The 17,463-nt window shown below is 37.7% G+C and overlaps 2 protein-coding genes across 2 annotated transcripts; one reads left to right on the top strand and one right to left on the bottom strand.

Annotated features, from left to right (window-relative positions):
• Nucleotides 1–5,003: 5,003 nt before the first annotated feature.
• LOC131459617 (proteasome subunit alpha type-4) lies at nucleotides 5,004–8,063 on the bottom strand. The gene is made up of 9 exons (XM_058629619.1): nucleotides 7,918–8,063; nucleotides 7,095–7,120; nucleotides 6,942–6,984; nucleotides 6,611–6,773; nucleotides 6,444–6,521; nucleotides 6,214–6,302; nucleotides 5,858–5,988; nucleotides 5,515–5,638; nucleotides 5,004–5,235 (listed from the first exon to the last, which is right to left on the bottom strand). The coding sequence occupies exons 2-9, from the start codon at nucleotides 7,095–7,097 to the stop codon at nucleotides 5,081–5,083; spliced, it is 786 nt and encodes a 261-aa protein (XP_058485602.1). The 5' UTR covers nucleotides 7,098–7,120; nucleotides 7,918–8,063; the 3' UTR covers nucleotides 5,004–5,080.
• Nucleotides 8,064–8,755: 692 nt separating this feature from the next.
• LOC131460062 (solute carrier family 25 member 44-like) lies at nucleotides 8,756–16,308 on the top strand. Its single transcript, XM_058630333.1, has 4 exons — nucleotides 8,756–8,939; nucleotides 10,836–11,498; nucleotides 12,324–12,451; nucleotides 13,111–16,308. Exons 2-4 carry the CDS (start codon nucleotides 10,877–10,879, stop codon nucleotides 13,300–13,302), a joined length of 942 nt encoding a protein of 313 aa, XP_058486316.1. The 5' UTR covers nucleotides 8,756–8,939; nucleotides 10,836–10,876; the 3' UTR covers nucleotides 13,303–16,308.
• The last annotated feature ends 1,155 nt before the right edge of the window (nucleotides 16,309–17,463 follow it).

Here is a 17,463-nt window from a genome sequence, read left to right as displayed (position 1 = left end):
TTGCTGCAAAGTGAACGCAGGATTTTTATGTCCTGTAGTTGAGGCGGACATTTTAGGGCCATGGCATATGTCGGGTTGAAAGGAGTGGGCCATAATGGGGGAACTGAGGGGGAATGATTTTTTGGGGGGGCTAAAGGGAAGTGCATTACTCATAGGCAGCCAATAAGTTGGCATCATCCCATCGTCCTCCATCGCCTACACTCAGCTCCTCCATCTGAGGCGTACTTAGCTCCATTCATTATGCATGTTCACTACCACCACCACCCACACACAGGGCTGTCATGACTTGTTCCCTTTGACAACTCAGCCTAGCTCTACTTTTGCCCCTAAGAGGATGTAGACGGCTGCATAATTTAGACGCCACCCGCTGTTTTCAGGACTCATCTCTTATCAAAAATGTAACAGGCTGAGTTTCTGGGGGAGTTGTACTTTTAAAAGGGGGCAATGGAAAATGTTCCAGTTGAGACAATGGACAAAGGCACGGGTGAAAACTTCTGAAACTTTTTGCTCTGCAACTATTTCATTCAATCACGACAAAAGCTCAATGCCGGAAGAGCAACAGGAACTCATATTGCATATTTTCTCTCTTATCACTTTTTACAATTAAAGATCATTTTAAAGTCAGAGTTGTATTAGCAGATGAAAAGTTCTTCCTAAGATGTCTTTGAAGGTCTAATATGAAATCATAGGCCTGTGCATGGGGATGTATATGGTATATGATATATTTAATAAATCAGAGTATTGTTTTGGAGTTGATAAAGGGGAAACAAAAGGCCCATTGAAAGTAACTCATGCAGCCAGTGTGGCCAGCTGCAGTTGGGTGAGTCAAGGTGATCGAGGTCACATGGAGCAGAAAGATATTAAAGAGAGGCGATGAACACCTGCTGAGAGTTTCTGACTTCACTGTATAAAGAAAAGACATGTGTCACAGTGTAAACACTGATTTGTCTGTACGTTAATCAGTTTCGGGGCAAGACATTTGCCTTATTGTGGAATACAGAGTGCAACTAAGTCAAATTACACAGATATCTGAGATTCTACTGAGCAACACTGTGTAACAGCTTAAATCACCAAGAATACATTCATCTAATCTTTGAAATCAAAGACACCATTTACAGTTCTGAGGAGTTGTATTTAAATGAACGTAAGACCAGCTGTCCTTTTTCAGCTGTCCAGTTTCCTGAAGCTACTTAGACCTGACTGTCTGGAAAACGTCACAGACAAAGAGTTTAGGGTTTTGTTCTATTAAGAAACATGTGTGTCCCAAAGTTTGACAAGCAAAGTGGATAAAGAGCCTGGAGTTTCCATGTCACCTCTTCACACAAGAGTTAATCCCAGCCACCTTATTAGGTGATTAGATGCTTGTTGCGGGCACAAACAGATCAACACTTTAACTGTAGTAAAAAAATATAAAATAAATAACACACAACTGCTGAGACACAAGACTCATCATGTCTGTGAAACACTAAAAAAACAGTATACCAGCTTTGATGTGATTGACCTGATGTTTTGCAGTTTTAATCCCAATCAGGGTCAAAACTTTGCCCAAGGTAACAGATCATCAACGTTTTTGATGACAAAAATCAAGATGTCAGTACAGTATGTGCTGTGCACACAGTAGCTGCATACACCACACCATAATAGGCCGTATCAGCAGCAGGGCTTGTAATTACTGTTTACTGCCATTGTGGCTCCATTTATGGTGAACTGTCTTGATGTGATGGTGAGCAGCCAGTCTGTAATATTAAGGATTCGCAGGCTGCTCACAAAATGAGTCTCATGGATGAGAAGATTATTTAATTCCTGATTCCCAGTAAGGTCAGGATTTCACACACCAGTGAGTGGCCTTGGCTTAAAATGAGAGATTTGAAGTGAGTGATTCAGTCAGTCAGTCAGAGAAGTAATGTTGAATAAGGACACTTGTTTGGGGGCTTTAGAGATCAAAGGTTCCATGTGTATAGTGCATAAATTAAAATTATACTTGGCACTGCTTGGTGTAAACAGTTATTACTGAGCAGTTGTTAGTCCAGAATACAGAGTGTAATTGTCCTCTTTGAAGGATTAATGTTATTCATGTTAATGCTAAACCACTGATATAACTGTAAGAACCCTTTAGCCAGAAACTCACAATTGAGTCACCTGATTCAGAGATGATCATATTAAATCCACTTCATTAAGTGGATCATTTTTGAAAAAAAGGAAAAGAAAGAAAGAAAAGAAATCCAGGCTAATACAGATAATACAGACCTGCTTCTAATTCTTCTTCTTTTCTGAATTTTTAAATTTCTCATGCAGGGTTAGACTATGTCTTTAGATTTAAGGTCATCAAGGATCTCATTGTTACTTGAAAAATGTTCAGTTTAATATATTTTGCTAAAAAGGAGAAAATAATTCTGGAGAATCAGATGAATTAGTATTAAAGCTGCAGTAGGGACTAGTTTGCTTTTATCAGTGGATAACTAAAATATTCACATTTTAGGAATTGCAGTTATCTGTCCTGAGCTCTTCTTGTTAGATGAGCAAAGAGAGGTGCACTTGTTTCATACATGACACATGAACTAAGGGAATCTCTCCATCACTGCAACTCTCGGCTGATAATGACATGTCTTCACTCGCTCTCTTTTAAGTGCTTATTTTTTGTTTTTTTTGTTCAAACCTATGTAGAGTAGGTGTAGTCGAACACAGTCCCCGCTAACTCTGTGAACTGTCCTGTGATTGACTGGTCAAAGCTTCCCGTGGCACTACAGATTCATTTGTAAGGCCGTAAACAGAGCCCAGAGGAGGAGTATAGAAGAGTCATTCTCCCTAAGATCACTTAATTTACATTATGCTGAAATGTAATAGAATTATTACTATAAAAAACACTATACCTACTATAGACCTATTTTTTATTTGAGAGACAGACTCTCTGACTTCCAGCTTCTATTATATATATATATGTATCTAGACAACAATGTGTGGCCACGACTCAAGGATCAGCAATGGGATTGGGATTACTGATTTAGCTTAGCCTCTTATGCTATCTGTTGTTATTCCTCTCTGATGCTGTGGTAGAAATGGGAAAGACGTGCACATTTTAGAAGAAGCCTCCCTTCCTTACTGTCCATTTCAGCCTCTCACACTCCACCTTTTTGCTCTTCCTTCCTCCCCTATCTCCTCCTCCAGGGCTAGAGGGATAACATAGCGACGGCCCCTTGTTTAGATAAGTTAATGCTGAGATGTCAGCCTTGATTCTGATGTATACCACCTGCCTTAGCCTCTGGTTGACCTCGTACTCCAGCTCCCACTGCAGAGACATTCCAGTGCTTTTCTGGGACGTGTTTACACTGCAACAGATTGCCCTGCTCTCCCTGTCTGCTTCATCACAGTGGACAGTGGTGGGCCTTTACATCACAGTCATCCTGAGGGAGCAGTGATGTGTTCAAGAATACGAGTTCCAGTGAAGTTTTGGACAAATGGAGGAATTAAATTAAATACTCACACTATGCCACAGTACTTCAGTCAGATTTGAAAATCTAAAGACGGGAGGTGTAAGTGAAGTGGGCATACTGCTTGCTGTTTTAGACTCAGCCTCAGGAAGGGAGGCCTGTGAACAGCTCAAGTCACTCGGATGCCAAGATCCTCCCACTCTGAGAGCTCATGTGAACACTATGACCTCACTGCATGTGCCCTTTAAATGCTTTAAATCTGTTGATTTACTTTTTAAGTGCATGGAAGATCCTTACCAAAGGACTGAAGTAAAATGGAATTCATATTTAATTGCAGGAGGCGAGTTTTAATCTTTGACATGACTCAAAAGGAAGAATCTCACTTATGGAGCTGGCCAACAGAAACTAAACACGGAACAATGCTGTTATTAAGCCTTTATATTCAGGATGCCGACATTAATCAGTTTACAGAATGTCATCAAATAGTTGTATTGCTCATTAATAACTTCTCTTAGGAAATGAGACAAATGATATTGTAATACAGATTTCTGGATGAGTAGTGTACTTGTCTCTAACCACAAATAAAAAGTAGACACAAACCTGGATGTTGTCTAATCATCTCAGTACCTGTGCTATGCAGTATTAACAGCTGGTTTATATGGAGTCATGACCACCTACACAGTGTGTAAGCGAGTGCGCATTACTGGTGAAACACTCAGTTGCCGTCACAATCACCACCTGCTCTTTGACATACCACAACTCAACAAACCATTGAAATCCCAATCTTCAACACTGCTGGCTATTTACTATACAGTAATAAATCATTGGTAAATGTCGATCATTTTAATAATATGCCCCTGACACTATATGAAAAGAATGAATGTGTAGCAATAAAATGGCCTACATGACAAACAAGTGGTAAAATATGAGTGAGACGTTTTCTTTAAAACTCAAGAACAATAATTAATTATTTTTCAAAATTTATGGCAGTGGCCTTTTAGAATCTGAGGACCAAAAGGCCTCAATATTCTGTTATTGTAGAGTATATTAACAGTCACATCCCCCTTATGAAATTTCATCAGTGAGCTCTGTCGCCATCATGTGGGGAGAAGACGAAGTGACAGGACAGAATCACATCAGTGGTGAAATGGGCCTATTTGTCAACAGTGTGTTGGCTCTGATAGAGAACTGTTTTGCTTTTAATATTTGTTCTCATAAGATGCTGCTTACATACATTGTGAGGCAATACAAATCTGGAAGTAAATGTATTTGTTCTTCTTCTATGGGGTTTAACAGCAGCTTTCATTTGTGATGTTGCATCACTGCTGTAAATGTGTTTATCAGCAAGTATGTCTTACAATTTATTGAATAATAAATGAAGTAAAATGATGCCACAGATTACAGGACCAACAGCTTCACCGTGGGGAAAAGGGTCAGCGATGAAACAGGTTTTGGAGACTGTAGTTTATTTATTTTTACCATTTTTACTTTGTTGGAAACTGTCAAATCTGTCTTAATGATGTGTGGATAAAAAAAACATTTAATTTTGTGACAAGGAGGAAGACAACACATCGATCCATTTTCAAACTTTTAATGTAAAAGAAAAACAATACAGGATTTGGTGACACAAGGGGAACGAAATGTTATTGCTCTCATTTGTCCTTCTCCTTCTGCTCTTTATCCTTTTTGTCCTTCTCGGCCTTGGCCTCTTCAGCCTCGTGTTGCTTGATGAGTTGCTCTACTTCTTTCTGTTTAAGAACCTTGATTTTCGTTTTCCCGTCTTCTCGTGTCAGGGTGGCAATCTCCACTGAGAGAGTAAATATGAAACACTGTTGTGTTACTGAGGTGTAGCTTTTCAATGAAGGGTTATAACTTCCCATTTTGTTTAATTACTTTTCTTTTTTTATCTGAGCTACTTTCTGGATACAAGGACAAAAGGTTGACAAATTCTATGTATATAGTTCAGACATCTTAGTTGTAATTAGAGGAAATATATTTCCTGCATTAACAGAGCATGTAAGAAATATTTTAATTTTATATGAAGGAGTAGTTTAAACTCTGAGAGAGTACAATCTTTAATCCTCACCCTTTTCTGCTGACAGTTTACTGACATCCATTGTTTTGTTGAGGACTTTGACTGCCAAAGCCAAAGCAGAGGACAGAGTCATCTCCCCTTCTTTGAAGTCCTGTTTCAACATGGACACTGCAGCCTGGGGCCAAGAAGTCAACACATCAGACACAGAGGAACAGGTGAATGTAATTCAACTTTAGCGTGATGCAAGGACATATTACTTAACTTAAGTGTTGCATTAGAACCTTGTGAAAAATCATGAATAATTCACTTTCCTCCCTAACACAACATTGTCAAGATTATTGACACCATTTCATCATCCCAATGATTTTGAAACTGAAGGACATTTCAGACTCACAGCACTGTTGTTGCCAATGCAGGTGGCTTTCCAGCCTCCATAGTTGCCACTGGGGTCACTCTGGTACAACTGGAAACCATAGTGTTTGTCCCAACCCATGTACAGTAGCGAAACACCAAATGGCCTCTTTCCTTTTAAAGACAAACCACATGAGTGTTACAGAATGAAAAAAATCTCTCTGTGCTTTTGTGATTTTGAATGAAAATGTTCTGATATATTTTTCATGTGTAAATATGCACACAATAAATGTTTGTCAATTATATTGATCGAAGAGATTGAGTATAGTTCACCAGCTGACATCCTTCAGCAACATTAATGGGAAGAGCAGTTCACAAAGCAACTACTGCACATCTTACCTCCAAACTGTGTGTAGGCTTGCTTGATGTCACACAAGGCTGTCACCAATTGCTCACAGGGTATAGGCTCCTGGTACTGCAATAGATATCTAAAGGGAAATTTTAAATGGTCAGCTGTTGCTGGTGAATTTGATCAACAGTTGAAATCATGAAACGTGAACATTAATATCATATAATGATAAATAATTAGCATTAATGCACTCACATATGGTACAATTTAAAAATATTACCTCTGAGCAATTAGCCGCAGTTCATTTGTCAGTACATTTGCATCTGATGTAATCCCAGCAACACTGCAGGCCATGTCTCTGAAAGAGGCAAGAATCAGAAAAACATGTTATTCAAATGTGCATGAAGTAGTGGGTGCAGAAGAGTCTCTGTAATTCACTTGACTCACTCATTGAGCTTGTAGATCTTCTCAGAGAAGAACACCTCATCAAGCAGCTTGTGGATATTGCGTCTCTCTGCTGCCAACAGCACTCCGTCATTTGCTAGAATCCCCAAACATGTTCCAGCATGTCCAATTGCTTCCATGGCATACTCCACCTGATACAGGCGTCCTGTGATTTTTTTGTGAAAGTTTGAAATGAGAGTTCCGTCTTTAAAACAAAAATCTAAAACCTTTATATTTTGACAATAAATAGGCCTATTCACCAAGTATTAATCTTTTTGATAACTTAATATTTATCAAAATATTATATTTAACTTAATACAAAATAAGCACTTGCCTTCAGGAGAAAATATGGTTGTCCGAGAATCATATCTGCGAGACTAAACAGAGAAATAACAAATTATTAGGTCTGAAAAAATGATGAATAAACTAAATGTGAACTCTTTCATAGTTTGTTAAGCAAAGACATGTGTGCTAAGTAGACACTCACCATTTTTTCAGGTCACTGAAACTGTCCTGCAAAATATAGACAACAATTAGCAACAACATCAAATCTAACGATCCATTTCGATAAAAATACAGATACAGATACAATAACATGTAATTACAGTGTACAAGCTGTAGCATGAGCCAAACAAATGGGAGTAGTTATGAAATGCATAGGTTCGGAATTATACTGAACTGAAACCGTTTATCAACCCACTTATAAAGTGTTCTATGTCGAAAATATAATATATAATAAAATAATATATGGGGAAAAAACAGCTTTTTTTCTAGAAAATTTATAGAGAAAACACTTCAACATTAAAACAAATAACTGGGTTTAGTTTTATAACTCATCGGTGTCTATGAACAAAAGTTATTTTTTGCTGAAGAAACCAACAAATCCAGCAGGATAATGTACCCAAGCATTGTCTACACTTAATTGTAGTTGTTTTATTGAGTCTTTTACTTGTACTTCCTACTCCTCAACATTTCAGAGCTATAATTGCTCATTATCAAATAAGCAAATAAATACGCAAATAAGCTAACTAATAAAGTGCAAAAAATAAAACCGCAAAACAAGCCTCAGAGAATAGTTTTGCACACACTTAGTCTACTTTTTGTGCCAATGTTTAAGGATGCTAGCTAAAAGATGCTAGACAGAATGAATCTGCATTATCTCGGCATGCTAAGTCACTAGCGTGCTAACTAGCTAGGTCCTCAATAGAAACAAGTCCTCTAGCTACAATAACATAACATTAAAGTCAATTCTAGACTGACTATAATACACACGTTACCACTGTAATAGAGAGTTAAATAAAAGTAGTTACCTTGACTAAAATTATCAAAGTTAGCCTAATATGGCACAGTCAGAGAAGTCCAGCACTTTCAGTTTGATGTTTCTTTACAAGCCGGATGCTGTGTCAGTGAAATGATAACTCAACAGCGCCACCCTTCAGTAGGAGGACCGACTATATTCTTGCATTGATGTGCCCAGTTCTGTGAAAACTGGAAAATGAAGCACTTTTACTTGATAGGTCTTCTCACGTTTTAAAATACAATGCAAACAGTAAAGTGTGTAATTCAGTATATGTTAAGCATTTGTACTTATAAACATGGGAATAATCTCGCTATTTCAAGTGTTTTCCTCCAGTCCTGGTGGTGGAGGTAATGAAAAGCCGCTGTGATGAAAGCGTGACACAAACGTAGAAGAGTAGAAGCTCTGCTGCGTTCATGCAACTGTGGCAGAATTTGAAAAACAATAAAATACCAGTGATGATTGTGTTATTTACCTGGAATTTTAACCATGGTTTATACATTATAACAAACGCGATTAGCACCCGTGCAAATCAAAAAATCCCACCAGATGCTTATTTTCTTTTCTTCTATCATATAGCAATAACTTGTAATGCAACTTACTTGTGAACAAGTAGAATCAAACCATCGTTAACATGAGTTTGTATTAATAGTACCTCCAACAATGGAGAATAAAGTGTTTGTGTAATTTATTTGTGTCTCATATGATATTCTATTATCTTCTGTATTTTTAAATTTTTTTTTACCATGGATGATTTTTACACGTTTTGTCGGTGGGATATTTACCTTACGTAATTTCTGTTTGGCCATGAATGCAGCACAGTGTCATTGGTTGTTTCAGCGGCATAGCGTTTGAAAGGGAACAGGAAGACATCTGACAGTTCACTAGCTACAAGGAAGCTAACTTAGTCTAAAGTCTTGTAGATACTAAACGAAGTTAGTTTAAACGTAATGTTTTAAATCTGCTCTTGGTATGATGTTTGAGGCCAGGATTGGAATCAAGGACTACATTCTGAACTAACATCTATCTGATTTGGTACGTATGCGCTAACACCATGTCACTCAGAGCTAAATGACTGCCTGCTAACACATGACACTGACGTAACCAGGATGTTTCATTTAACAGCCGCGTTTGTGATAGTGTACAATATTAGGACTTAATATGTGTTATTATTGGCTTAAACGTAGGTGTTTCCGTAGCTATCTGGTGACCTCGTACCTCGGCTCGGGTACACTGTGTCCTTTGACCAATGTTGTCACTGGTGTCAAGTACAAACTGTGGTGAGGGGCTACGTCACTGTTGTGTTGACAGAAAAGCTACTCTCGCTGACATAACTATAGATATATGATATACTTGCTGATTTACAGAAGTATGAATGGGTGAGTGTGAGTGATTGGGTATGAATGTGAATTTAATGTATTCCTTATATCGTGTTTCTGCATTGTGTAGAGACGGTATTAATTGACTATTTAATTGCATTGCAATTGCAATTTTTATTTTTGCATGAGGAGGATGATATTGATATTACCAAAAATAATGATAATAACTAGAATACATTCATTTCCCTAGGAAATGTAGTGGTGTGTGTCCATTCAACTTACACGTTTGCCTTTGATTGATTTCCTAGGTAGAAAAAAATGCAGAAAAAGTTAGTTTTAAGTATGAAACCCCCGAAATTGAAATGGTAGCAAGAATGTCACAAACAAGAAGATTATTGATTATTATGATGTGAAACAAATAAAGATTTATGTGTGGCTTACAAAGACATCTATTCCTGCAGCTCTCTGAGGAAGAGGAAGAGCCAACAAGTCCAAGTATCCTCAATTAACATGACTGATATCAACATCATTTCAATCAAGACATTTTTTTATTGTCAATTCTTACATTATATACTTTGTTAAACCAGCTGTAGCACAATGGCAATCATCATTTTATGTGATTATGTGTAATAAAAAAATATTAATACAACGCTTACCCACTTAATTATCCTCAAAATGTGTGGTAGGGCTATAACAACAAGTTTTCAATTTCATCCATAAAATCACCAACAGACATATAAATATATATATAATGTATAAAACATACAAGCAAAGCAAAAAAAGCAAAACTTCACCAAGCAAAGGAAAGAGAATAAAAAACATCAACCTCATTACATGTTCGAGAATGCTATAATGACTAATAAAGCAAATAATTAATAAAAAAACAAAAAGGGCCTTGTTCAGAAAACTTTATTCTTTTACCATTACCATTAATGTTAATAACATGACCTGTTAGTTTCCCTTTGTACGTATGCCGTTCCAAAATGGTCGTATCAGTGGGCAGAACCAAAAGACATGGCTAAAGTAAGCATGTAATTCATCACATTTCTTTCAATAGTTTGACCATTTTTATTATTACATTTAACTTGTTGTACTGGTGTTATAAAATAAAATGATTGTATTTTCCATGCATACTCTCTACTAATGTGATTCTGTAGTGTTCCAAGTATCTTCTGATATATTTGTCTTGAGTTCTTTTTCCCGCTTTAATTTTTACCTTATGTCTTAAAATAACCTTATGGCTTATAACCATTATACAGATTACATTTGGTGTGGTACTCTGACCTTGCTGTAGTTCTTTACCAAATATTTTACAAATATTGAATCAAACCAGAATCTTTGAGGATAAGAATAAGGCAACACTATTTTGACACCTTTTAGAGATTTATTTTTCAGTGTTTGTGGATATATGTCTGTTTCTCCTCCATGTTTTGGCCTTTGGCTTGGCGTACTTGACATAATGTGCATTGGGGAATTTGGGGAGATTTGGGGACTCCTGCTGTATAAGGTGTCTCATGTGCTACAGTTTTATGTGTATATTTGTGAAACTTGAGCTTCAATGATGAGTAAAAAACCATTTCACCGACTGCACTGTTGTTTTTCATGGTGACAGGCAGGACTCAGTCTGATGAGGGGACACCTACAGCTGGCAGGATGCAGCAGAAAAGGAACATCCAGATCATTGAGTGGGAGGACCTTGACAAGAGGAAGTTCTACTCTTTTGGGGTGTTCATGACAATGACCATCCGTGCCACTGTTTACCCGGCAACACTTATCCGCACTCGGCTGCAGGTGCAGAGGGGCAAATCGCTCTACAACGGCACTTTTGATGCTTTCTTCAAAATCCTACGTGCTGAAGGCATCAGGGGCCTGTACCGTGGCTTCATGGTCAACTCTTTCACGCTCATCTCAGGCCAGGCTTACATAACCACCTACGAGCTTGTGAGGAAGTATGTGTCCCAGTATACCAAGGACAATACAGTTAAGTCACTAGTGGCGGGGGGCTCAGCCTCCTTGGTAGCTCAGAGCATCACAATTCCCATAGATGTTGTCTCTCAGCAGCTGATGATGCAGGGCCAAGGAGAGCACCTCTCGCGCTTTAGACTCAGTTCTGACACCACAAAGCCCAAGAAGGTGTTTGGCCAAACCAGAAACATTATGGCTCAGATTTTTGCTGCTGATGGTTTCCGGGGTTTCTACAGAGGATATTTTGCCTCTTTACTCACCTACATCCCAAACAGCGCCGTCTGGTGGCCTTTCTATCATTTTTATGCCGGTATGTGATACACAACAAAGCACTGCACAGATTTATATTTTCACCAAAACCTTCAGCTTGTGTTTTGTCATGACCTGTTAATCTGTTTCCACTGCTTTAGTAAATCAGTAGTTAACATGAATTCCAACTTTCCATGTGGATAGTAAAAGAGCTATAGTTGTACCCAAACCGTAGCCACTAACAAGGCTGCATGTATTAGGGAGACATGATATTATGCAAGAATATTGTTGAATTTTGCAGTGACAATATGGCTTGGCATAAAAAACAATAAAACAAAACAAAACAAGATATTGGGTATATGGCGTTAATGTCTCTCTGCTTTGGATTTGCTGCTACCATAGACCCAAACAGAATGTAGCCCATGCTGAAAACACAATATTCATGCATTATTTTCATTCTAATAACATGGTTTTATTAAAAAGAAAAACTGATTGATGCTTTATTCAAGTAAAGTGTGCCATACTGCAAATTATAAGATAATACAACAAGAACAATTATCCAAGTTTATGGTAAGTTCTTGGCCAAACAAAACTATTTCATGGAACAATCTACATCTAAAGCAGTTCAAACACTCTTTGCAATATGTGTATTTTTTTGCTATATGTATATTCACAAACTTTTCAATGATTTTGATTGTGTGTATATATATATATATATATATATATATATATATATATATATTGTGCAACCCTAGCCCCAAACCCTCCTTAAATGTTACCACTAACTATTTCCTCAGTCAGAGAAGGGTGAGGTTTTGATTGCTACTGTGTTATCTGACATGCCTCAAATGCAGCATCTGTATTCCACATTTGTTCTGTCCTACAGAGCAACTCTCGATACTGGCTCCCAGTGACTGCCCTCATCTGATTCTCCAAGGCATGGCTGGACCTTTGGCTGCTGCTACTGCCTCCACAGTAACAAACCCAATGGATGTGGTTAGAGCCAGAATACAGGTAACACATCAAGTCAAATTAATCATTTATTGATAGCACACACAGAATTAATTTAGGTTATTTTTAAATATTTGGTAATATTGCTGAATGAAATTAATTTCCCGTTGCTTGACGTAATTAAGCAATAATTAGGTTATTTTGACAGTGTGGATAAAGTTGTTAGAAAAGTGCACGTTGTCTTCCGTTTCAATAACTGACACAATAAATGTTTCTCACTAGATCTTTAGTCAACTTTCTTTCCACTGTTTGTGGTCTTTAGGTGTCAGTGTGCCAAGTCAGCCCTCCTTCTACATACAGTATCATTTATTGGCCTACACTGTAATTAACTGTGACCAAATTCAGCTTTCAATTTAGGGCCAACTTGTTAATGTATCTATCGCCCCCAGTTGATTTCTGAGTAATACTAAAACAGTCTACCGTCTCAAACACCTTGCGGTGTATGACCTTGCTTTCTCACCTGCCCCTACCCTCCCTGTTTCCAGCCATAGTGCTGCTGTATATGAAGCTGTCATGTTTAACTGCCACTTCGTCTGCTCAGTCTTGACATTCAGTGGGGAATGTTACCACAGATTAATATTGATACATCTGTGCAAATAAAAGCTCAAAGATACTTTGATAATGGTTTGTGGTTAACTGTCTGTCTGTGTGTTTTTGTTTAGGTTGAAGGCAGGACCTCAGTCATGGAGACTTTCAGGCAGCTGATCAAAGAGGAGGGCTTCTGGGGATTGACCAAAGGACTGTCGGCACGTATCATTTCATCCACACCCACTGCCATCGTCATGGTTGTTGGTTACGAGGCGCTAAAAAAACTGAGTTTGCGACCAGAGCTGGTGGACTCGAGACACTGGTAAAAGATACGACAGATGGACCACATGTAATCTTAGCCCTCAGTGCTGAATTAGACTTCCAGTGAAAGCAGTGGTGAGATAAAATGAAGTCTGAGGGAACAAAATGGCAACATGCCACATTAACCGTCATCACAGCATCAGTCTCAGCTGTTGATTTTTATGTATGACCTTGTTTTTAGAGTCAAATAATTAATCAAAACACAACTTGGCAGAAACATGAACACTGGGGTTGAAATATATTGATTCATATATTCATGTTAATATTGATTTGCATTTTTATGTCATAAAATAATGACAGATTAGGATATAAACTATATAGCTGCGTGTTAAAGTATTGACGCCATGATGCGTAACCAACACACAGGACACAGGAGCTAAGTTTGTGTCACTTAGGTAAATGAGGCAGAAAAGGACCAACAGCTCCAGTTTCTTTGAGCAAAACCTCTGCTTTTCTTTCTTTGTTGTGTACTTTGTTGCAGTGGAGAGAAAGGTTTACAAAGTGATATAAACTAGTTTCCTGTTTTATTAGAGCAACAAAAGGTTTCACAAAAGGGCAAAATGCAGGGTACAACCTGCACAGGTCACCAGTCCATACAGCAACCATCACCTCTCACATTCACACCTACTGTCAATTTAGAGTTTCCCATTTACAGCTACATATTTTTGGACTGAGGGAGGAAACCAGAGAAAACCCACATGCACACAGGGAGAACATGCGTTGACCTTCTTGCTGTGAGGCAACAGTGGTAGCCACTACTCTGCTGTGTGAGATTTATTGTGATATGATTTTATCCAATAATTTGTCTTTATCTATACATCTATTTTATTTAAAGCTTACATTGCCCCTCCCTGAGGAACACTTGAACATACATCAGTTTCTTAAGATTTAACTAGCATGACAGACCATGTGTGGGGGAAAAAAAAAGATGTGCACGTTCATCCCATCTTAATATGGACGGGTCAGGTGTATGACCTACTGCAGTCAGCTACCAGGGGCATTTGATATTATGGCTTCACTTTCAATAACATAACATAAATACTGACCATTAAAGGTCTACTGTGTAACATTTATGGCAGTTTTTACTATACAGTTCTAGCAGGATTCTACTCACTTTTTTTTTAACTTTTCCATCTATTTTCTATCGCTGATTGTGGGGGGTGTGGTGCCCATCTCAGCTGACATAGGGGCGATAGGTACACCCTGGACAGATCGCCAGTCCACATATAGAGACAAACAAGCATTCACTCTCACGATCAATTTAGAGTGATCCATTTACCTAATCCCCATATTGCTTTTTTTTGGACTGTGGGAAGAAGCTGGAGAACACCCACGCACACATGGGGAGAACATTCAAACTCCAGAAAGGCCCTCGTTTCAACTGGGGCTTGAACCCGCGTCTTCTTGCTACAAAGGCAAGAGCGCTAACCACTACACCAACCGTGTCCCATTTGAGATAATACCTGGTACTTTCTTAGTACCTGTAGATCAGTTTAAAAAATTTAAAAATCCTGAAAACGTGGGTTAATCTCCAACATTTAGGACATTTCTAAAATCTCAATATTTAACAGCAGAGTCTGGTGTATTTAGCGACAGCACTGCTGAAAGCCGGCGATTATGGGCAGAATCAAAACCCGTTCAGCCGTATTTCAGTTCAGTGATTGTGTCAGTCTATGTGTCACATATACAGTAGACGCTACTGCCGCCCACGTCGAGGAGCTACTATGCAGTAATGGAAAACGATGTGCCTGATAGCACAAAGAGTAGAATCGAGTCAAGTAGAGCCGAGTAGTGCTAGAAGTGTAAAATGGAAAAGCGCCATTTCTGTTGTACAAGTGTATAATCTAAAAATATTTTTGTTTTTTCTTGTAATTTTGAGAGAGAGGACTTTCTGGAATGTGAAGGCCACAGTAGCTGTGCTTGAGTGAGTGATGTGCTTGGGGAAAGGACAGGGGTGATGAGATGAATCCTCTGTCCTCTGAGTCAATCTGCTCAGTCTCACCTTTAGATGTAAATAACTCTTACACAGGGGAAAAACTCACACCCACACATGGAGTTTGCTTGTGTCGCTGCTGAAACAGGGTTGTTGCGTTTTAGTATGAATGTACTGAGATTTCAGTATTGTTTTAACACTGGATATGCAGACAAATTGTTGCATATTGTAGGATTAGTTTTCTATATTGTTTAACACGTCTGTTTAAAATCTCTCCCCCACACTCACCAAAGTGGCTGCTGTGTCAATTCCTGAATTCAGAACTAATACATTTTAAAAATTCTTTTAAAATGCTGAACCTGCATGAGAGGAAACTTAGATGTTCTGTAATCAGTGGCATTTTTTATGTTGTAGATTTATTTGTCCATTTTTTCCCTGAAGTCGAAACTAAATGAGTTGACAATTTCCATTTTCCAAGACATTAAACATTCAGTGCAACAGTTTATCAGCTTTTATTTAACGTACTAATTTGCTGTCTTGTTGGCACTGTAGAATTCATTGCAGTAATGAAGCTGGTTAATAAATTACTGATTATGTGGACAGGTAATTTTCAGGAACTTTCCATTGCGTTGGTCTCCCAGTTAAAACCTATGAGGCAAAGGTGAAGCACCTGTTGCTTTACTACTGTGATAGTAGCTGTTGAGTGCAATAATGCGAATGTTTCCAAGAAAAATATGATTGTGTGTGTATATATATCTATCTTGTAAATCATGTGAATATTCTGACTACAAAAGTGTCAAAACTGCTGTTTGTTTTTCATTTGTTTCACCTGAATAACTCAGTATTGTGGCTCATGCAGTTTATGTATTTTTGGGGATGTCATTGATTTCGGTTTGTTATTTTAAGTGCTATTTCCATTGATCTTTATTATTACTAATCACAGGTGTTGTTAGATGTTGTTTCCTACATATAGAAAAACATGGTAAGGGGCAGTTATACTTTGACTGGAAGCACAATCCTAAATTTGAAAGCAGGTGAAGCCATAAGGTCCAATAATGACCTCCTTAAATTGTTTATATATGTTTTTTCCCTTCATATTTTATGAAAAACTCCCCAATCAAAAGAGAAGTGAATCAGTGCTGTAATAAATCTGTAATAAAATGATTCTGGACAGTACAGAGGACATGTAAGTTACACACACTCATATATGTTGACACAGTGTCTTTGTCTGTTTGGACAATAAAACATGATGTCTGCTGTTGAACCCACAGTGTTTGTTTGTTTTTTTTAATAAATATTTCCACATTTGTTTAAATAGCAATTTCTAAAATAAGACATGCTTAAAATAATGTTTTTGAATTTGTCAATTCAAGACATCTTTAGGAAGTGGCTGGTTTACCGCATTCAACATATATGTATGTTGTAATGATAATAATAATGACACTTATGCACAGATTTGCTCTTGTCACACTTCATATTGTAAATGACAATGACAATTTGTCGTCTCTACAAAGTGAGTCCTCGTATAAAAGGTTATGGGAACATTGCATTAGCAGATGTCCTTTCAAATCACATCACAACTGTAGTTGATAATGAAACGAGCCTAATACTTGCCAAAATAAATATTTCAGCATTAATAGTTTTGACATCTGTTATTATTCTTAAACATTTACGGAACTTTACAGTTGGTTTAGTGAAGAAAAAAAAAAGAATATATAAGAAGAGAGAAGTTCAGCAGTTGAGCAACAAAGATTTCCTGTCAGTGATCGTCCTCCTCAGGGACTTCACTGTGCAGTGTGTTTGCAGTGTGTCCCTCTTTAAATCAATATTTAATGATACATTTCTTGTCAGTCTGTCTGACCTTTATCTCAACTGAATAGGACAGTGAAATTAACTTCAAAAAGTAAAAACAAAAACAAAAGTAGTTTTTAAAGTTAACTGCTAAATTTAGCTGCCCCTGCTAGTAATGACATACTGTAATAGTCATTATCATAGTTATATAACACAATCAGACTTAGAAGAAAATTGTTTTTAGCTTTTCCTACTCAGTGATCACTGTGATAGCGATGTAATAAAATACAAGGAGACGCTGGGCCACATTTATGGAAGAGGATTAGGACCACATGTGATTTTTTTTTGCAAACAAAATTAAAAAAAATAAAAAATGGCAGGAATTCTAATAAAAAAGTCATAATTTTTCTGTAAGAAAAGTCTCAGATGTAACATCTGTCCC

Source organism: Solea solea, chromosome 5 (genome assembly GCF_958295425.1).
Source record: "Solea solea chromosome 5, fSolSol10.1, whole genome shotgun sequence".
Taxonomy (NCBI): Eukaryota; Metazoa; Chordata; class Actinopteri; order Pleuronectiformes; family Soleidae; genus Solea; species Solea solea.
This window is presented reverse-complemented; position numbering and strand designations above follow the sequence as displayed.